The sequence below is a fragment of the Rutilus rutilus genome (assembly GCF_951802725.1).
Source record: "Rutilus rutilus genome assembly, chromosome: 23".
Taxonomy (NCBI): Eukaryota; Metazoa; Chordata; class Actinopteri; order Cypriniformes; family Leuciscidae; genus Rutilus; species Rutilus rutilus.
In genome coordinates, this window is record NC_140233.1 from 19,107,792 (window position 1) to 19,129,375 (window position 21,584).

The 21,584-nt window shown below is 39.1% G+C and overlaps 1 protein-coding gene across 1 annotated transcript in view; it reads left to right on the plus strand.

The window, feature by feature from the left end:
• lamb1a (laminin, beta 1a) overlaps positions 1-15,590 on the plus strand; it is a 36,134-nt gene extending 20,544 nt beyond the window's left edge. Inside the window, exons 19-33 of the mRNA XM_084396665.1 lie at positions 783-1,014; positions 1,088-1,251; positions 1,563-1,787; positions 3,064-3,281; positions 3,381-3,477; positions 9,200-9,569; positions 9,680-9,864; positions 10,668-10,909; positions 11,255-11,461; positions 11,993-12,137; positions 12,231-12,438; positions 13,652-13,793; positions 13,905-14,081; positions 14,171-14,330; positions 15,069-15,590. Coding sequence (XP_084252791.1) covers positions 783-1,014; positions 1,088-1,251; positions 1,563-1,787; positions 3,064-3,281; positions 3,381-3,477; positions 9,200-9,569; positions 9,680-9,864; positions 10,668-10,909; positions 11,255-11,461; positions 11,993-12,137; positions 12,231-12,438; positions 13,652-13,793; positions 13,905-14,081; positions 14,171-14,330; positions 15,069-15,208 — 2,912 coding nt within the window. The 3' untranslated portion in view covers positions 15,209-15,590. The remainder of the gene's footprint in view (positions 1-782; positions 1,015-1,087; positions 1,252-1,562; positions 1,788-3,063; positions 3,282-3,380; positions 3,478-9,199; positions 9,570-9,679; positions 9,865-10,667; positions 10,910-11,254; positions 11,462-11,992; positions 12,138-12,230; positions 12,439-13,651; positions 13,794-13,904; positions 14,082-14,170; positions 14,331-15,068) is intronic.
• The last annotated feature ends 5,994 nt before the right edge of the window (positions 15,591-21,584 follow it).

The following is a 21,584-nucleotide window of genomic DNA, read 5'->3' on the forward strand; positions in this document are numbered from 1 at the left end:
AATTTACTTCTTTTTTGTGGCTTATTGCTCTTAAACGGTCAAATACATAAAAAATTATGTCAAAATGCCAGTCTTGCCGAGTATTCAGGTAAATGCAGTCAGTTTTGGAACGTAAATAGTTGAGAGAAAACGCATGCTGTGTAACAGTATATTGGATCAGTGCATAAACTCTTAAAGTGACAGTAGCCTAATAAACCTGCTGCAAAAAACAAAGAGAAAATCACTCGCTTGCTCTTGACTGAATAACTTTTGTAACTTTAATTGTAAGAATTAACCTGTATTTAATTTTTACAACGAAAACTATCCAGTGTTATTTTACATTTGATTACTTTCATTTCTGTAGTGTTTCATACCTGAATACTACTGTTACCTGAAAAACTTAAAGCCATGTTTATTTCATTTGTCTCTTTATTCTAGTGTATTTATTTGTGCTATCGTTTGCAATTTGTTTATTTGTTCTTATTTTATTACTGACTGTTTACTTGTCTTGTAAATGTATTTCAATGATTCACATAAAGCGTCCCTGTGCTGTGTGTAAGCTATAACAACAAAATGACCCAAATGATCAAATAATTATGATATAATAACAAATTATCTGTATGGCGGTATATATGGCAGTTTTCCCCATGGTATGAAAAAAGGTATCGAATATCAATATTTTTCAAGGTATCGTATCAAAATCCAGTATCGTGAGAACACTAGTCTATAATATAGATTGCACCATGTATAGACGATTCCTAAAATGTCTTTCACAAGTGTAATTCTGTTCTCTTGTTATTTAGCATGTGATTGCAGTCCTGAAGGGTCTGTCCACTCTTTCTGCCACGAGGCCACGGGTCAGTGTGAATGTATCCCCGGAGCGTATGGGCGGCAGTGTGAGCGCTGTCTGCCCGGACACTGGGGTTTCCCTAACTGTCGCCCCTGCACTTGCAACGGCCACGCTGAGCAGTGTGACCCGCACACCGGACAGTGTCTGTCCTGCAGGGACCACACCACTGGCCACAACTGCGAGAGGTTAGTTACTGTTTTCTTTGTTCAACATTATAGGTTGAAATAAAGGCTTTTACTCATCAAATCACTGCCGCAGGTGTTTGAACGGCTACTATGGTGACCCTGTCCTGGGTTCTGGAGAACACTGCCGCCCCTGCATGTGTCCCGACGGTCCCGGCAGCGGCCGACAGTTCTCCGGCGCTTGTTATAAGAGCCTCGATTCCAACCAGGTGTTCTGTGTCTGCAACCAGGGACATAAAGGTAATCTTACTTGATTTATAACAGCATCTGTCATCATGACACACGCTAGAACTTGTCATATAAGTTTCGAATCTTCCAGATTTTTTATGTTTTTGAAAGAAGTCTCTTCTGCTCACTCAATGCAGAATCAAGTCTCTTCTGCTCACTTAATCAAGAATACAGTTAAACAGTAACATTGTGAAATATTGGTGTATGTGGAAGAATATGTTTTGGTTTTTTTGTCTTGAAATATGTATTTTTTTTGTATCTTGCAATATGTAATTTGTTTTGTAGTGAAAGCTGTAATTTAACACATCTCATGTCGCCCATAGGTGCCAGGTGTGAAGATTGCGCCCCTGGTTATTACGGAAACCCTCACGAGGTGGGCGGAGAATGCCGCTCCTGTCAGTGCAATAACAACATTGACATGCAGGACCCGGGGTCCTGTGACGCCCGCACGGGCACCTGTCTCAAATGCCTGTACCACACGGAGGGCGAGGACTGCAACCGTTGCAAGCTTGGTTATTACGGCAATGCACTGACCCAGAGTTGCAGAAGTAAGTTTTTGAAGAAGTCAGTTTCAATACTGAACATTTCCAAAAATATGATCCAAACATTTTATGACATATTTTTGGCATTTAAAATTGAGTTATGCAGTGATATAAATATTTTTGGTGATACCAATTATTATTGCCAATGCAATGCCTGATTAGTGATTAATACATATTTTTATTTAAAACATGATAATGTACAATTGAAAAGTTACGTTTTTTAAAAATCTAGTTTAACTCTTTCCTCGCCAGCCTTTTTTTTTTATATTTTTTTTTAGTTGCCAGTCAGTGTCAGCATTTTCACAAAAGTTCTGAACATACAGCTTTTTTTTCAGCTTGTTTTATGCTGAAAGCTTTATGTCTAATAAAGACAAAAACATTTTAAACAAAAAGCTGAGAAAATCGTGTTTTTGTCCGGAAGACTTTGTCCGGAACGGATTCAAAACGATGATCAAAACACAGATGGAGTCTAATAATATCATCAAATATTAAACAGCATATAAATCAAAACTGCCTAACGTTACAGAATGAAATGTCGACCCAGGAAGGGTTAACGACTGTGAAGCTTTCAACACCTACAAAGCTTCACAGTCGTTAACCCTTCCTGGGTCGACATTTCATTCTGTAACGTTAGGCAGTTTTGATTTATATGCTGTTTAATATTTGATGATATCTTCTATCAGAGATGGTCTAATTATTGGGAGATACGTGGCTCTTCCATTGGAGAAAGCATAACGGCCAACTTGGATCATGTGTGCCTGGATAACCAATCACATTACAGCCTTGACGTCATTGAAGTTGTGCGACAGTCAATCACTGTTTGCGGATACCAATAATACCTGTCGTGCAAATGTCTGTGACTTCTCTTATAAAGCAACATTTTATTCCGGTGTAAACTCTAAAAGTAGATCAATCCAAAACTAATGTTCAAGAGCAAACATGTTGAAGATTAGTCGATAGGCCTCTCCTCCATTGACGTCTCCTTCCCTTAGCCTGCTAACGCTGTGTTACGCTTTTTTCTGCTAAGGTTGCAGGCTTGCCTTCAAGTGTCTTTGGATCTATCGCTTGTTTCTGCTGCTTCTTCGTCTGTTTTGATCCGCAGATTCTGTACTCTTTCAGAAGATGTTTAATAGCGCCCCCTACCGTATGCCGGATAATTACATCAGTGACGGGGAAAGAGTTAAAGGCTTTTTTACTAGTATACACATTGTCCATCTTGTGTAAGTATGGATTTGATTCTTGGCCCCTGAGTTTTCAAAAACGTTGTCCTCTTCTTTCTCAGAGTGTGTTTGTAATAATATGGGCACTTCTAAGGAGACGTGCCCTTCTCAGGGGGACTGCAACTGTGACTTAAACAGCGGACAGTGCCAATGCCTTCCCAACGTGGTGGGCCAGCACTGCGATCAGTGCGCCCCGGACACTTGGAACATGGCCAGCGGGAAAGGCTGCGAGGCCTGCGACTGCGACCTCAACCATTCCTTCGGCTCCTCCTGCAATGAGGTTAGACCACATTCACAGCCATCGCATGTTTGGGATAGTAACAAAGTACACATTTTCAGATGGATTCATTTGTGTGTTTTGTTATCCTCTGTGCTTTAGATAATGGGCCAGTGCTCTTGTAAACCTGGGTTTGGTGGCAGAACCTGCCGAGAGTGTAGAGAACTGTTCTGGGGGAACCCTGAGGTCAGATGCCACGGTGAGTTCAGAAAATTATGAAAAATATTAGTGCATTAAATTACCCAGTGAATTATGGTAATCTTTTATAATATTTGCAGTGCATTTAACTTTAATAATGGGTATAATATAATATAATAATGCGTTATTTTGTTAATTTTATTTTGAAAATATTTATACAATTAGGCTATTAAATGAATGATTTAAAAATGATTTATATTATTATTTAACTTCTATTATATTATGTACACTACCATTTCAAAAGTTTAGGGTCTAAGATTTTTTTTTACCACTTTTATTCAATTAATCAGAAGTGACAGTAAGAACATTTATAATGCTTCTCTGTGTATTATTGGTTTTAATATTATTTATATCATTATTTGTTTTAATTTGTAGTATATTATTTCCACTATCATCTCAAAAGTTTGGGTTCATAAGACTTTTGAAAGAATTTCATACTTTTATTCAGCAAGGATGCATTAAATTGATCAAAAGTGACAAATACATTTAAAATGTTTGTAAAGATTTCTATTTCAAATAAATGCTGCTATTTAAAAAAAAAAATCTGGATTTGTTGATGAACAGAAAGTTGTATCACAGTTTAAAAATGTACTGAAAATATATTAAGTGTACAAAATATTAAAAATATTATTAATAATAATTATTAATAATAAGTTTTCAATATTGATGATGATAATAATAAATGTTTCTTGAGCATTAAATAAGCATTTTAGAATGATTATTGAAGGATCATGTGACACTGAAGCCTGGAGTAAAGATGCTGAAAATTCAGCTTTATTAAAAAAATATTAAAATAGAAAAACTATTTTAAAATGTAATAATATTTTATAATATCTCTGTTTTACTGAATTTGTGATCGAATAAATGCAGCCTCGGTGAACATAAGAGACTTCTTTCAAAAACGATAAGAAATCTTACCCCAATTTTACCTCAAAGTTTTGAATGATTAAATATACTGTATATATTATAAGTTTATATTGTAATGATTATATTTTTTTTTCCCCACCCATGTAGTCTCGGTTATGACAGTAGTCTGTACATTTTATCTTCAGAATGATTCAATAAATTTAGTTTAAAAGAAAGTAAACTTTAAATTTTAATTATCACTGCTGTGCTGAACATTAAACAAACCCAAAGAACACAAGTAAACACATTTTGCTGACAGTGGAAACACGCCAATGGTGAGCTCTGCCAAAACTCTAAACCATAAAAACTGTAGGCAACCCAGTTTTTGTAGGAATGTGTAGCAGAATGGAAAAGCCCTCGTCCCACTCTTTGATTCGCCCCAGATGTGCGTGACCATGACAAGCTCGTGGGGGGATCTGTCGAAGCCTCGCAATATCCTCTCTACTCCCACAATGCACCTTTGTATTCGTGGGCTTTCCCCTTATGGGTGTCTGAAGCAGTACCCCTTCACAGAAAAGAGTTTTTGTCCTCTCTCTGACTGGGTTTGTGGCTGTGCAGAACATATCTTTGAAAATCTATTTGAACTTTTCTGGTGCTTTAATGGAAAGCGCTTTAGACGGGGTAAGATTCTGACTGAGCGTCTACTATCTACTCATCTCCTTCAAGATGGTTGTGAAGCTTTTCATTAGAACTTCTAATCTCTGCTCATTTAACAGCTCATAATCAAGGATGATGTATGTAAAATATGACACCATCAGCATTTCCAATAAGTTGTCGAAAGAGATTTTCAGTGAATAACAATTTGGTCTGTTTCACAGAAATCCACACAAGTCATATAAACAGTTTTATGCTACGCTTTTGGAATGACAAAGGGAATTAAATGCAGATTTATTTATTTTTTGCTAAAACTATTACTTTATTTACTCCATTTTGGCCATTTGGCCTCAGGTTTTGGACTCTCTTTGAGCAGAAAAGGCGGTTTGCTAACCAAGATTTTTTCCACCCCCACACTCCTCCGTTTGTTTAAAGAGTCCGGATGGAGCAGGAAGCCCCCTGTGTTCCTCTAAGATCCAGTTACCCCTCTATAACCCTTCTGTTGACTCGCCCTCAACATGCTCTTCCCTTTCCCAACACAGGACTGAGCGTCTGTTCAGTTTGAGCTGTGCTTTATGTGGTTTCCTCTTAAATACTAGTTTGATAATCTTGTGAAATCCCAAGCTTTGAGCTTTGTCCAACCACATGTGATTTGTTTAGAGATTTTGTAGGTTGTAGTTTATCTTGTACATTTTGTGTCTGGTTTGCTCTTCAATCAAGAATTCTGATCGGTTATGGCACTTCAGTTATAGAGTTTTTAAGTTCAGACTAGTGGATAAGCTTTTTAGTATAGCTTTTAAAGGTGATATGTATGTATGTATGTATGTATATATGTATGTGTATATACATGTATATGTATATATGTATATATATATGAAGAGTTCAGATGCAAAAGCCTCTAAATGCCATCTGAAATTTTCTTCTAGAATGATCATTTTTATCAAGCTCGTATATTTAAATTCAATAATTTCACTTAAATGGCAATGAAGATTACCTATTATTGTCATTTAAGTGAAATTACTGAACTTAAATATACGAGATTGATAAAAATGATCATTCTAGAAGAAAATGTCAGATGGCACTTAGAGGCTTTTGCATCTGAACTCTTCATATATATATATATAGTGCTGTCAAATTGATTAATCACGATATATATATATATAAACACACATAAATTATAGAAACAAAAACTCGCGATTCATGATAGTTTTGAATTGCTTGAAATATGATTTGAATCACTTCAAAACAGGAAAATACAGTTAAGTGCGACATGTGCAGCGCAAGTCTGTCCTATAGGCTACATAAAATTATAATTGTGTGCTTGGGATATGGCTTTTATTGGTGAGACTTTTGTGTTTGTAATCAGGCTCTCAAAAGTTATATAAAATTTGGATTTAGATTTATCGGCCAATATATCAGTTATCGGCTTTCAAATATAAAGAATTATCGGTTATCGTATCGCCCAAATTTTTCCTATCGGTGCATCCCTTGGTAAAATTGTCCTTGAATGCCACTTAAACTCTAAAAGCCCTTGTGAAAAGGAATGATACATTTACAATTATTTTTAATCAAAGCGACTTTCAAAGGAGGAATACAGCAAGTGATTCATTGTGAAGAGGCAAAAAACACAAGTGCTAAAAATACAAAGTTTCAGACTTTTCTTAGAGTATCATAAGCTAGAATAGGAAGGGATTAAAGGAGAGTGAAAGCAAAGCATAATTTTTTTTTAGCTGGATAGCATTTTTACAATAACCTTAAATGAAAAACAGATGGAAAGGGATACATACCTTCCTGCATCGGACAGCCATGTAAAGCTATATCTGTGAATTAAAACCTACTGACATTTAGATTAGAATTTATTGCAGGTCTTTAGTTGGTTTGAGATTTAATTCATTGACAGAAAAAGGATATTGCTTATGCAGCAGGAGCTGGCTTCATGGCTGGTTACTGTTTACACTAATCTGGCAAATACATCACTTACCCAGAAGTTGGTACGTTTTTAAAGGCATAATTTCCGAGAGCTTGTTAACACCGTCATGAATGTTTAACAGCAGTAAAACGGACTTTGTTAATAGGGTGGTCTTGGCTGGGAGACTGTGGTTCCTCTTCTCGACTGGCGTGTGAGATGTTAAAGATTTACATCCCCATGCCTTAGCCATGTACGTCTGTGTAAAGTAAACGATTGCTGAGTACACAAACGCGTCGCATTCAATCTTCAAGAAGCGTGTTTATTTTAGGCCTACTTTAAAAAGGTTCATTTAATTCTCAAGCCAGGTTTTAAACAATAAAATGCAGATGTGCTCCTAGACAGTGTTTTTGTCTGTTGTAAGAGTGTAAATTGCTACAAAATCACCATCACAAAAACTCCTATGCCAGTCGCCGTCTCCAGGGGTCACATTCACGGTATTGTCCCAACAAGAAACACCCCTGGTGCCGCCTGAGGCCCCCTGGATAATAGCAGGGATTAACCTCCGAGATAATTCCCTATCTCTAGTACCTTGTATGCATTAGTGCCCTTAGGTGAAGGAGTCTTTTCCCGTGGAATGTGTGTGTAATCACTACACACTGGAATGCGTTTTAAGTAAATGAACCGTCCCAGACAGGGTCCCCATTCACGTATTGTATGTGTCACATGTATTGTCCTGAATTCCTGGTTACTTATCTACTCAGAAAGACACGGGCTCTGTTCCAACTCCTAATGAGCTACCAACCTATCTAGGTAGCATCATTTTCTTGCCCTCTAATGCCAGATTGGCACTACAAAGGTGTACAACTCCACCAATTTAAAGGCAAAGTATGGTGCCAGAATTTATGGACACATTTTTATACGATTAAAAGTTATTTTTAAACAAATGAATGTGTTACGAACGGTTTAGAATTAGAAAAATGTCTATTTAGGGTTTTTATAAATACAGTAATTGAAATATTACCAAATATAAAAAGAACAAAATACACCGACTAATTCGGACAACAAGAAATAATGATTTTCAGCTATATAAGACACTTTTTACAGAAAATATTATATTTTTATGGCCTGTAACATCTTGTGATCCATGACAATGACTAACAAATTATTAAAATAATAAAAAATATAACCATTTGAAAAAAATATTAACTTGGTAAAGCAAATGTTATTAACTAGGTTTTGGAAGAGCGCTAAATGGTTATGTTGATAATTGAATAAAAAAAAATTTGAAACGGGTTTCAGATTCTTGTGAATCTAAAAAGAGATCTTTTTGGGTGAAATAGGTCTTGATGAAGGTTAACAAGGTTGTTACACCTCCTAGAATGTTCTGTGGATGAGTGTGTTTGTTTAAGGGCCTCACGTTAGGTCATTCCTGATGTGGTGTTTGCCAAGTGTCTCGTCTGTCATTGTGGGCAGTTACTGCCTTTTGTTCACCAAACACTCTGAAACAACGCTAGCAGTGCAGCACTAAAGTGGGCAAACAGTCTTTTCCTTCATGCTTCCACTCACACCTCAATCACTCTTTAAACTCCTGCCTAATAAGGTCACTGGAACTCAAAGTTTGCAGCTGTTGACAGAAAATGCCAGTAAATGAGCTGCTGTCTTACAAATCTTGCACAGGTTTAACATTTCAGTTCTTTCAGCCTTTCAGATTTGTATTTTTCTGATGTCGATCTCAATCTACATAAATCTGGCCAAGCTTTTACTAATTTATTATTCAACCAATGCAAAGCACACCACATCATTGTTGAATTCTTCATTTTTTAACCAATGTTGTGTATATATATATGTGTGTGTATATATGTGTATATATATAACACACACATTTACATTTGTTATACATGTAAAAAATACTAATTTGTAAATTAATTAAATTCTATTTTTTAATTAATTATTTTTAAGCTTAAAAAAAAAAAAAACTTTTATTTTTATATTTTTGGTGTTAATTTTACTTTAAATTTAAGAAATTGTTATTTGCTTTTGTGATTTTTATTTTATTTTATTTTATTATTTATTATTTTTTGAGTATTACTATTTAGGTTTAATTTACTTTAACCAGTTAGTAGTTATATTGCTTCAAATTAAACTAATTTCAGTTCGTTTTCAATGCAAAATTTTGAATTTATTTAGTTTAAATCTTTCAGCTAATATTTTTATTGTATTTCAGCTTTATTTCAATTACCAAAAATGTTTTTAATAGTTTTAGGTAATGATAATAACTGTACTTAAACCTCCGTGTTCCTGTATATTTTCTCAGCATGTGACTGTGACCCGAGAGGCATCGCGGAGCAGCAGTGCAACAAGGCCACAGGTCACTGCGTGTGTGTGGAGGGTGTTTCCGGTCCCCGATGTGACACATGCGCTCGAGGCTTCACGGGCGACTTCCCACAGTGCGAGCGCTGCCACCAGTGCTTTGCCGAATGGGACGTAATTGTAGGTGACCTCACCAATCAGACCCACAGACTGGTCCAGAAGGTCAATACCATTAAAGCCACTGGCATTACTGGACCCTACCAGGCCACCATCAATAACGTTGAAAGCAGCGCCAACTCCATCCGCAACATCCTCGCCCAGAATCCAGCCACTCAGCCTCTAACGGAGCTCCAAGGACTTCTCGAACAAGCTACGTAAGTTACATCCTTACTTAGGGATGTGGAAGCAAGTGCAGATCCTTCTTATTAGTTCACATTGAGAGATCATTGACTCTTCTCATAAGAATAATCCTCTTTCTCTAAAGTGCCTTGATGGCTGAAATGAACACCAACCTTAATCTGACCGAGGAGACCTTGTCCGAGATCTCATCTGACAACAACAGCACGGACACCAAACTGAACTCCCTCAAAGAAGAAGCTCAGAAACTAGAACAGACGGTGAAAGACCTGCAGAAACAGGTGGAATTTGTGAAGAATTCAGACATTCGAGGTGAGTAACATAACTTAAGGGGCCATATTTTAATGATCTAAGTGCATGGTCTAAAGCGCATGGCGCAAGTGCACTTATCCACTTTTGTTAGTTTAACGACGGGAAAAATGGTCGGCGCTCCCGGCGCATGGTCTAAAAGGGTTGTCCCTATTCTCTTAATGAGTAATGGGTGTGTTTTGGGCGTAACATGCAAAAAACTAATCAGAGTTTCATCTCCCATTCCCTTTAAAAGCCAGTTGCTCTCGCGACATGGCGGATTCGCTATTTACATGGCTGAATTTGCAAGCGGAAAGACTGAACATTTCTCTAGTGAGGGAATTGATCTGATGTGCGCGAAGTTAAAGCGTGCAAGGCAAGCAGAACATCTACGGGACAAGCCCACCATATCTTTATGTACACAATATGAATCTTTTACATTGTAATCCTTTTATTTTTAATATTTGTCATGTTTGTGTACTGCTGCGCATCCCTGTGTGTGTAATAAGCAGATTGTACATGCGCCTATAGGAGCATATTACTAATGCGCCCTTTAAATGACAAAAAGAAAATACTGCGCCATTGACTTTAGACCAGGTTTGAGTTGGTCAATGGCGCAGTCTATTTCAGTGTCCTCAAAATAGCAACGCGCCAACAATGCGCCAGAACACACCTCGTTTTCAGACCAGCGCACAAATGGGCGCAAATGCATTTGCTATTTAAACCAGGTGGAGCAGGATGTGAAAATGAAAACTGCATCGCGCCTGGCCCATGATAGGGCCATCACTTTTCTTGACCATCATTTCACCGTCTTTTTCGGTCTACAGGGGCCAGAGCCAGCGTGAATCGATATTACGAGCAGTCCCAGAACGCGGAGGTCCGTGCCAATGCCTCCACCAGTGACCCATACAACATGGTCAATCAGTCTGCCGTCCTGCGGACAGAAACGGAGGACTTGATGAACCAGACCAAAGAAGAGTTCAGTCAAAGGCAGGATGAGTTTTCGATGAAACTGGACAACCTGGCAGGACAACTAGAAACTCTGGACCTGTCTGAGCTTAGCGAGAAGGTAAAGCAGTCAACAGATCATGGTCTACGTCAAGAGCTTATCTAGTGACTTGACAGCACTGAAGTTTCAATTAGCAAAAGTTTAGTTTTCAGAAACTAATCAAGTTTAAAATGGCCTAGATATCCTTAGACTTTTGTTCCTGATCACACAAAATCTTAAACTTTGTATTATACTTCCAAAGGTGTACAATTACATTAAAAAAGTGATTGAATTTTCAGTTTTTTTTGCTTGGGCCAATAAACAAACACCCACATTTGTAACCACCCAGAACACTCTAGCATCATGCCAGTGAGTTTTGCTCATTTAAAACCTAGTTTTACCTTTGTGATCTCTCCTCGGATACAGACATGTGGTAGTCCAGCTGGCTCTGAGAACTGTGCCGACTCTCCCTGTGGAGGCCTGAGCTGTGTGGACGGGGAAGGGAACAGGAAGTGCGGAGGAGAGGGATGTGATGGCCTCGCCACGCTGGCCCACAATGCCTGGCAGAAAGCCAAGGACTTTGACCTGGAGATTATCAGCGCCATGGAGGAAGTGGACAAGCTGTCCAAAATGGTGAGGTTTCTCAGCAGACACTGTATCTAAAGGATTTTGCAATTATTTTCTAGAGATGTTCTGCATTTTCGTTCTCTATTTGGATCTTTTCACTTGTCAACTGCTGAATGCCATTTTGAAGACATTAAAGACATTGAAAAATAAATTGTATTGTACGATTTGCAAGGATTTCTTCTTTAAGGATCCTTTCTTTAAAGACAGGCTTGTGATCAGCTAAAGACAAAGAATAAGGAAAGGAAAACCTTACCATGAAAATGAACACAGTGCTGGGCTTTTCTCTGAAACATGCAGCGCGTCAGACCATATAATTATATGATTTATTAACATTTTGATGATCACACTTAAGCCATTTCACATTCTCACCACCACACGTTGTCAAAATTAATAAAAAAAAGTTTCCGGCAACTGGCGAGTAACACAGTTACAATGGCAAATTTTACTTTTGTTTGGCACTTCCCTGGCTAACATGCTAGTAGTGTTCTAAATATGCAAAAATCACATCCATGTAAAGAGTCCTTAATCTTTGTTCAGGTGTCAGAGGCAAAGGTGAAAGCCGACGAAGCAAAGTTAAATGCTCAGGAGGTGCTGGCGAAGACCAATGAGACCAAAAAACGCGTGGACGGCAGCAACGAGGAGCTACGCCAACTCATCAAACAGATCCGAGACTTCCTCACTCGTAAGACACACTTAGCAAGTTTCCTTGAGCTAAGTTGCTCGGATGGTGAAAAGTGGCTTGAATTTCAAAGTCCTACTGTGTCTGTTTCTTCAGAGGATGGAGCGGACCTGGAAAGCATCGAGGCTGTGGCCAATGAAGTTCTGCAGATGCAGATGCCCACCACACCAGCCCAGCTGCAGAACCTCACAGCGGAGATCAGGGAGCGCGTGGGCAGCTTGACAGATGTTGAGGACATCCTTAACCAGAGCGCCAATGACATCATGAGAGCAGAAAGCTTGTTGGAACAAGCCCGCAAGGCCAGGTCTGAGATATATTCAATCCCTGAGAACAGATTGATACAGTTTGAACAGGCACCGGTCACAAATCAGCTACACAAAAACCTGAGCTATTTTATTCTTCTACTACTTTTCTATGAGGTTTGCCATTTTTGCAACCTGATTATCAAAATTTGCCATTTTGCATGCTAGGTTATTTTTTGCAATAGTCAATTTTAATAGTTCTTATAACAAAAAACCTGGGATTTGTGCCTCTAGTGCTAAAGTAATGGGACACTAAAGCAGAGGTTCTCAACTTTTTTTTCCACTTGAAGGCATCTCATTGTCCAACATAATATTCAAGGCTCTCTCCCCTTTCCCAAATTTTTTCTTTAGAAAACTGTGAGTATTGGCATATTAAATTACCATTTAAAAAAAAAATTGTGATTTCGATTTATACAACTACTATAAGTATATCCAACCTAACTCGGATACAGTCAGTACACTCATGCTAAGCAAGTGTGTACTATATAGCAAATCTCAACTGGTTGATTGTTATATCAGCCAAAAATGTAAGTTAGTTTATATAGAACAACCTACTTTGCCTGCGTACATACAGTATATTCATGTAAAAGATTCTGCTATATAGAATCTCTATAGCTTGGTTATTTTTATCGTTGCAAAATTTTAACTAGATTGTCGCCCAGCTCTGTATATAAAGTTGAATATATTATATCGAACTTCATCCGCATACATAAAGCGCACTTACGCAAAGCAGTATATCCTATTATATTGCAGATCTCAACTACATGAATGATTGTATCTTTGCAAAGCATAAACTATCACTAATCTCTAATCTGCTAAATGCGACTATAAGGCATGTTGATATTAAGATATTATAATCATTAACAACATGATTGTCAGTAAAGCTGCTTGGAAACACTGTGTTGTGAAAAGAGCTATATAAATCAATTTGACTCAACTTGATCCAGAAGTTTCTGTATGTTCTTCAATAAAACCAATAATCATTGAATGGGGAAAAGGAAATACTGTTTGTTTTTTAGTACTTAGATATATTAATAACAATTTGTTCATTTCAATACATTTAGGTTATCATGCGACTCCTTTGAGTGTTTGTTGAGGCCACCCTGATCTAGAACCAGTGCTTTAATGTGTACCATATCTGTGGAACGTGGCAGTATTGCCACCTACTGGCCAGTTCATTGAACAACACGTTTGTTTGTTCTCTATTTTTCACAGGAAGGAGGCGTCAGATGTCAAAGACACAGCTGAGATGGTGAAGGAGGCCTTGCAGCAGGCTGAACGCGCTCAGAGTTCTGTAACCGAGGCCTTGAAACAGGCCACTGCTGACATCAAGGGAACACAAGACCTGCTGGTCTCGGTAAGTCTACACTGGTTTTTATCACCACTCAACAACTGAGTTCTAGACTTGTTTTGGACATGAACAATTTGCTGCTTTAGAATGAATCTAAATGACTCTTTTGTACAAAAGGTGGAGTCAGAGACATCCGACTCAGAGCTAAAACTGAGTAACGCCACCCGAAGGCTCCTGAAGTTGGAGAGCGATGTAGCTCTGCTGAAAGAAAAGGCTCTCAACACCTCCACAAGCGCCAACAGCACAGAGAAAGAGGCTGATAGCATTAACGCACTGGCCAAGCAGCTCAAAAAGGTGCCTGTAATATATGGACGTTTCGTCATTTTTGGTATTAACTGTTTAGCGTTTGTAACCTCTTATGTTGTGGTTGACCGTTTATGCAGGATCTGGATTCAGAGCTGAAAGACAAGTACAGTACTGTTGAAGAGCTGATCACACAGAAGGCTGAAGGAGTGACAGAGGCCAAGAAAAGAGCAGAGAAACTCCAACAGGAAGCCAAAAATCTGTTGCTACAGGCCAGCGAGAAACTTCAGCTTCTGAAAAGTAAGTCGATAGTGCATTTCTAATTGCTAATTGCGAAGCAAATATTGCACATATCTGCATGAAATAAGCGCAACTGCAACATCAGCTTTTACACATTCACTGGGTAACAGAGCTGCGACTATAAAGTGACTGGGTTAAAACTTTTTAAACATTGAGGTTTAAAGTAGTGATGCACTGAAAAATAAAAATTCTGGGCCAAAACCCAAAATTCAGGATGCACTTGGGCGAAAACCGAAAGTTTATTTGATAATCAAATAATTAATCATTCATTTAATAATCAACACTCAAAAAAAGTTGTATAAACATTTAAAATCACATATTAGGCAGTTTTTATATCAACTCTTAATAATAGAATAATGTTTCTTCTAATGAAGACATTACTAACAGTAAAAATATAATGAATATGTAATTCAGTGCATCGAAACACTAATTGAGCGGATACAAAAGAATGCCAAAATGACATTTATTGTTTGAATTTCGTGATAAAATCGTGATATAATTTAAAAGTTTAGACTCTTCAATTGTGTGAACAAAACAGACGTGAACGGTCAAAACGTGACATGCTAATTGAACGTCACTGTTTCGGTCAAAATAATTTCGGCCAGAATCTAAAATCTTTGGTAGGCAAAATTTCGGTGCATCACTACAGTAGTTTAAAAAGAACTATCATACAACTGGTTTCAATTTAGATTTTAATGTTCTCAAATTAGGAAGAGCTAAACTTCTGTTGTTTTGCAGATCTTGAGAAGAGCTACGATGAAAATCAGAAGCTGCTGGAGGACAAGGCCAATGAGCTGGTGGATCTGGAGAAGGCTGTGAAAGAACTGCTTCAGGAGATCAGTCACAAAGTTACCGTCTACAGCACCTGTCTGTTTTAACGCTACTACTGGGCTGCATTAGGAAAATAAATTATATTAACTTTTTTGTGAGTTTTACAACTGTTACAGCTACAACTTTACCCACACATTTATCTTTTGTCACTGTATGGAACGGTGTTACACACCACAAGAGCGACCACAAGAGAATGTAATTTGGATTTTAAAATGTATAAAAGATCAAAGAGTGAATGTAAGATATGCCCAACATAACTATGAGACTGCAATTACAATGACCTCATTGTTTTGACTTAGGATAAAAGTTATAAGAAGTAAAATAATGTAAATATGCCTCAAATTTTCTACTTTTCTGTCACAGATATCTGGATCAATTTATAAATGCCATGAAAAAGAAATCAGAATAAACTCAAGTTTATTAATACTACAGTGTGAAATTGTGTTGTTGTTTTCACTCCCTCAACACATCCTTGAATTTATAAAATACAATCTGGGCATTCTAATTAAACTTTACAAGATGGAAATCGAGACTTATTGTGGAAGAAACACTCCTTAATCCAATTTTTTTTTTAACTTGGTTTATGCAACTTGTTTTATTTCTGTAATAGTGGTATGGTGGACCTGGGTCTTGGCTGTAGAGTGGAGGTGGACCTGTGCTGTGGCGATGTGGAGAATCATCAATGTCATTAAAATAACCAGATCATAAGAGTCATTTGTCCGTGAATCAGACATCACTGGAAGCTCTATATATTTTTTATCAGTATAAAGAGCCAGCTCAGAGTCATTTGCTTGTTTGCTATATTGAGCTTAAGTCATTGCGCTGAACTGATTAATTCAAGGATTCATCAGGCTGTTTAAAAAAAAAAGTGTTTTTTTGTTTGTTTGTTTTTTTGTTTTTGAACAATGCATTCAAATAACCAATAACTGAGACTACAGGTGACCGCGAGACAATTTAAAGACACGTTTTCAAGCCATTATTTCATAGTACACAGTCTTTTATATCGCTACATTCAATTTATAGTCTCATTCACAACTGGTTAAATTGTGCCTTAATACCCCCAGTGATAAAGCCAAAGGCGACGGTGGCAAGGAAAATCCCCCTACAAAATTGAATGTAGGGAGAAACCAAGACTCAGCAGGGGGGACTCATCCTCCTCTGGCCGACACATTTAAAAAATACTGCATATTTGATTTATACCTTTTATGGCTTGATGATAATTAACAAAATATCAACCCAATTCTAAATTTAAACGTACAAACAACTACATTGCAACTCTTAAATGTTCTGTACAACTCCTACCTGTACTCTACAACTCTTACATGTTCTCTACAACTCTTACCTGTACATTACAACTCTTACATGTTCTCTACAACTTTTACCTGTACATTACAACACTTACCTGTACTCTACAACTCTTACATGTTCTCTACAACTTTTACCTGTACATTACAACTCTTACCTGTACATTACAACACTTACCTGTTCTCTACAACTCTTACATGTTCTCTACAACACTTACCTGTACATTACAACACTTACCTGTACATTACAACTCTTACATGTACATTACAACACTTGCCTGTACTCTACAACACTTACCTGTTCTCTACAACACTTACATTTTCTCTACAACTCTTACTTGTACTCTACGACTCTTACCTGTTAATAACAACTCTTACCTGTACTCTACAACTCCTACATGTTCTCTACAACACTTACCTGTACATTACAACACTTACATGTACTCTACAACTCTTAAATGTTCTCTACAACTTTTACCTGTACAATACAACACTTACATTTTCTCTACAACTCTTACTTGTACTCTACAACACTTACCTGTACATTACAACACTTACATGTTCTCTACAACACTTACCTGTACTCTACGACTCTTACCTGTACATTACAACCCTTACCTGTACTCTACAACTCTTACTTGTACATTACAACACTTACATTTTCTCTACAACTCTTACTTGTACATTACAACACTTAGCTGTACATTACAACTCTTACCTGTACTCTACGACTCTTACCTGTACATTAAAAGTCTTGAGTCTTTATTGTCCCATAGGGATAATCATTTCCACACATTCTTTTTTCCTTCTTCCATAGCACAGAAATATCACATATAAGAAACACATAGAACATGTAATACATATGACATATCTAAATACATATACAAACATACAGCTCATTAAGACACCCACATAAAACGTCAGATATGAAAACTACAAGGCAGCTGCGGTTTGGTGGTAGTAGTAGTGGTGGTAGTGGTGGTGGTGGTGGTGGGGGTTGGGGGGTCAGTGGCAGTGGAAGTATTACAGTTTGTTCAGCGTTGTGATGGCAGTGGGGACAAAACTTTTTTTTAAATAGGCTTTAGTCCAGGTTAGTGTTCTGTATCTGCGACCGGATGGGAGTAGTGTGAAGAATTTATTCAGGGGATGGTCTGTATCAGCTACTATTGTGGGTGCTAGGCGTGTGATGGCTCTATCATTCATGTCTGATAGGCTGGGTGTGGGGAGATTGATAATCTTGGAGGCAATATGTGTGATTTTAGTGAGTTTGTTTTTGCAGGTGGCGGTTAGCATTGTATAGAAACAAGTTGAGCAGTACAGCAGGGTGGGTTGAATGATGCTTTTGTAAAGTAAGAGCAGGAGGTGAGGGGCAACAGAGAGGGCTTTCAGTTTGCGTATTATGTGTAATCTTTGTTGTGCACGTTTCTGGATGGCAGTGACATGTTCCTTGAAGTTGATTTTATTATCTATAATGAGTCCAAGGTATTTAAAGCTGCTGACCTGTTTGATTGATTGACCGTAGATGTGGGTGTGGGTATGGTTCAGTCCAGGTGGTGATTTGGATGTGTACATGACCAACTCTTTTGTTTTGTCTGTGTTTAGTTGGAGGTAGTTGTCCTGACACCACTTTGAAAACTGTGAAATTGAATCCTGATATGCTGTGATGGAGTTATTGTTGTTGAGTAATCCAACTATGGCAATGTCATCAGCGTATTTGTAGAAAGTAGTGACGGGTGATGGGCTATCACAGTCGTTAGTGTACAGGGTGTAGAGGAAGGGGCTGAGAACACAGCCCTGTGGGGCACCAGTATTGGTGATGATGGTTGATGATGTTGTTGAACCAATTCTAACCGTTTGCGGTCTATTGCTGAGGAAGTTATGGATCCAGTGAATGAGAGGTGAGGGAATGTTGAGGTGATGTGATTTCTTGATGAGCTGGTGGCGTTGAATTGTGTTGAAAGCGGAACTGAAATCAATGAAGAGGACTGATGCAAAGTTCCCAGATGTCTGTAGGTGTTGAAGAATAGGATGGAGAAGGCATGCCACTGCATCCTCCGTACCTCGTCTGGGTCTGTATGCAAATTGATGTGGGTCCAAGTGTTGTCTGACAGTGAAGAATGAATTTTTCCAAACATTTCATGATTATGGGTGTGAGTGCAATTGGTCGATAGTGGTTAGGCTCTGAAGGGCGGGGTTTCTTTGGGATAGGTGCAATGGTTGAGGTTTTCCAGAGGGTGGGTATTGAGGCTGTCCTATATGATTCCCAGAAGATGGTGTGGAAAATGGGAGAGAGCTCCATGGCACAGAGCTTAAGCACCCTTGCTGGGATGCCGTCTGGCCCTGTTGCCTTGCCAGGTTTGCACCTGGCCAGCTGCTGTCGGACATCCTCCTCTGTGAAGGGGGGGTGTGTGGGGTCTTGGCGGGGGAGGGCGCTGAGCAAGTCCTCACATGTGGTAGAGTAGTCATAGGTGTCAAAACGAGCAAAAAAGTTATTAAGGGTGTTGGCAAAGGTTAATGGGTCTGATGTTGTGATGTGGTTCTGTTTTTGTTCCTGTCCAGTTCGTTTTTTGACTCTTTGATAAGCTTGTTTTGTGTTCATGTTACTGAATTCCTGCTCCATTTTATCTTTATATATCATTTTGGCTTTGGTGATGTCATTTTTTGTCTGTCTATTGAGTAGTTTGAGAGTGACCCAGTCCTTCTGCTTGAAAGCTTTTTGTTTGAGAGTGAGCTTGATATGGGGGGTGATCCAGGGCTTAGAATTTGGGTATCTGTTGATGTTTTTTGTCGGAAGAGTTGTAGTGATACAGAACTTTATGTAGTCTGTTATTAGCGAAATCCGCTCATCCAAACTTCCCTGAAAACCGTCCCAATCGGTGCAGGCGAGAGAGCCCTGCAGCTGTGCAATTGCATCCTCCGACCATTGGGTGATGCTGTGCGTTTGTGGCTTGATGCGTTTCAGTTCCGGTTTGTATTGCGGGAGAAGGAACACGATATTATGGTCAGAGAAGCCAAATGGAGGGTAAGCCCGAGCGCTGAAGGCATCAGTTATATTACCATAACACAAGTCCAGAGTGTTCTCTTTTCTTGTGGGGACATCCACGTACTGTTGGAAGGACAGCAGTACATCGCCGAGGATGCATTTATTAAAGTCCCCTAAAATAAACGCCGGTGCCTCGGGGTACTTGGCTAGCATGGAGTTAGCCACCTCGGCTAGTATCTCCGCGGCTGCCTTGATGTTAGCACTAGGAGGGATGTACGTACAGGTGACAACCACAGCAGGGAATTCCCTCGGGAGGTAAAAGGGACGCAAGGACAGGGTCAGCATTTCCACGTCTGGTGTGCAGGCCCTATTATGGACTTTGATGTTCTCACACCACCTGTTGTTAATGTAAACACAGACCCCGCCACCTCTCCCCTTGCCTAACTGGCTAGTTCTGTCGGCCCTTATGATGGTGAAATGATCAAGACTGACCTCAGTGTCTGGAGTATCTTCGTCCAGCCAGGATTCAGTCAGAGCGATGATACAAGCTCCTGTACTCTACAACTCTTACCTGTACATTACAACTCTTACCTGTACATCACAACTCTTAACCGTTCTCTACAATTCTTACCTGTACATTACAACTTTTACCTGGACATTACAACACTTACATTTTCTCTACAACTCTTACTTGTACATTACAATTCTTACATGTTCTCTACAACACTTACCTGTACTCTACAACTCTTACTTGTACATTACAACACTTACCTGTACATTACAACTCTCTCTGTACTCTACAACTCTTCTATTCTACCAGATTTACCTGTACACTACAAGGTTCCCTATTTGTCAAAATTGCATCCCCATCTTACCCCACTCAGCCCTAGTCAGCGACGACCCTGAGGGCCCTATCTTGCACCCAGCGCAATTGACTTTGTACACCGATGCATGTATCATTCCTATTTTGCACCCGATGCACAGCGGACTTTTCCCTCGGCAGACGCACGTCGGTAAATTAGGGAATGAACTTGCGCTCCCGGGGGCAGTTCAGCGAAAAGAGGAGGCGTGTTCCGGCGCAAACGTTCCCTGGTGCTATTTTGCAGTTCCAGAAAACAATTCCGCCACAGACCAGGAAAAACCTAGTCTAAGGTCAGTGGCGTGTTTTCAGTGGCGCGTTCAGATGCTATTTTAAGGGCGCATGCTTGGCCATAAGGTGGCGTGTGCACAACGCGCATACACTTTGCTTCTCTCATCTACACACAGAACCAGCAGTTGCCATTTTTGCAATCCATACATAATTACAAGGAAAAATATTCCACATGAGGGAAATCATTGTGGTGTCCATGAAGATGTGAAAAAATAGGCATAAATCTAGCTTACACATTTACCCAAATTATTATACGCCTGTTTAACCGAAGCTAATTTGGGTGGGTTTCTCCCATCCCCATACAATGTCACTTCTCTGTCTTTTACAGCCCTGACGAGAACGTCGGTCTCCTCGGCTGTGAACCGCTCCTGGCGCGCACCTGGCAAATCCGCCGTTATAATAGCAATCCGCCATGGAACAAGCGCGCCTGCTCTTAAAGGGAATGTGAGATGATGCTCTGATTGGTTTATTTCACGTTACGCCCAAACCACACCTATGAGTAATGTAGCTACTTCAGACCAACCCATTTTAGATTTGCGAGATCCGCCCACAAAGTTACTTGCGTTTCGCGTTTGATACTTGAGTTTCAGATCGTTAAAATAGGGCCTTGGATGTACCTGTACTGTGGTCATGGCATTGAGATGGTCCTTTGGTCTGCTGTGGCACAAATGGAGGCCTTGGCTGTGAGCGCTGCACTGAGGACTGCCTGGGTTTGCCTCACACTGAGGGGTGCCTGGGTTTGCAATCTTAAATGCAATCTAAGTTGATTTTAATAAAAGCATCTAGGCTTGGGCTTGGCTGTGACAACAACCTCAAAGAGCTTAGGTTGGAACAGGAACCTTAGGACCAGTGCCCGTGAGAGGAGGTGCATCCCAACTTGCTTACGCACTACTCTGCCATTTTGTAAAATAAATACTATGAGTAATGTGTTCGCACTGAAAATTCCAACAAGAAGTGCACTTCAAGTATCCGGATAATGCAAACTG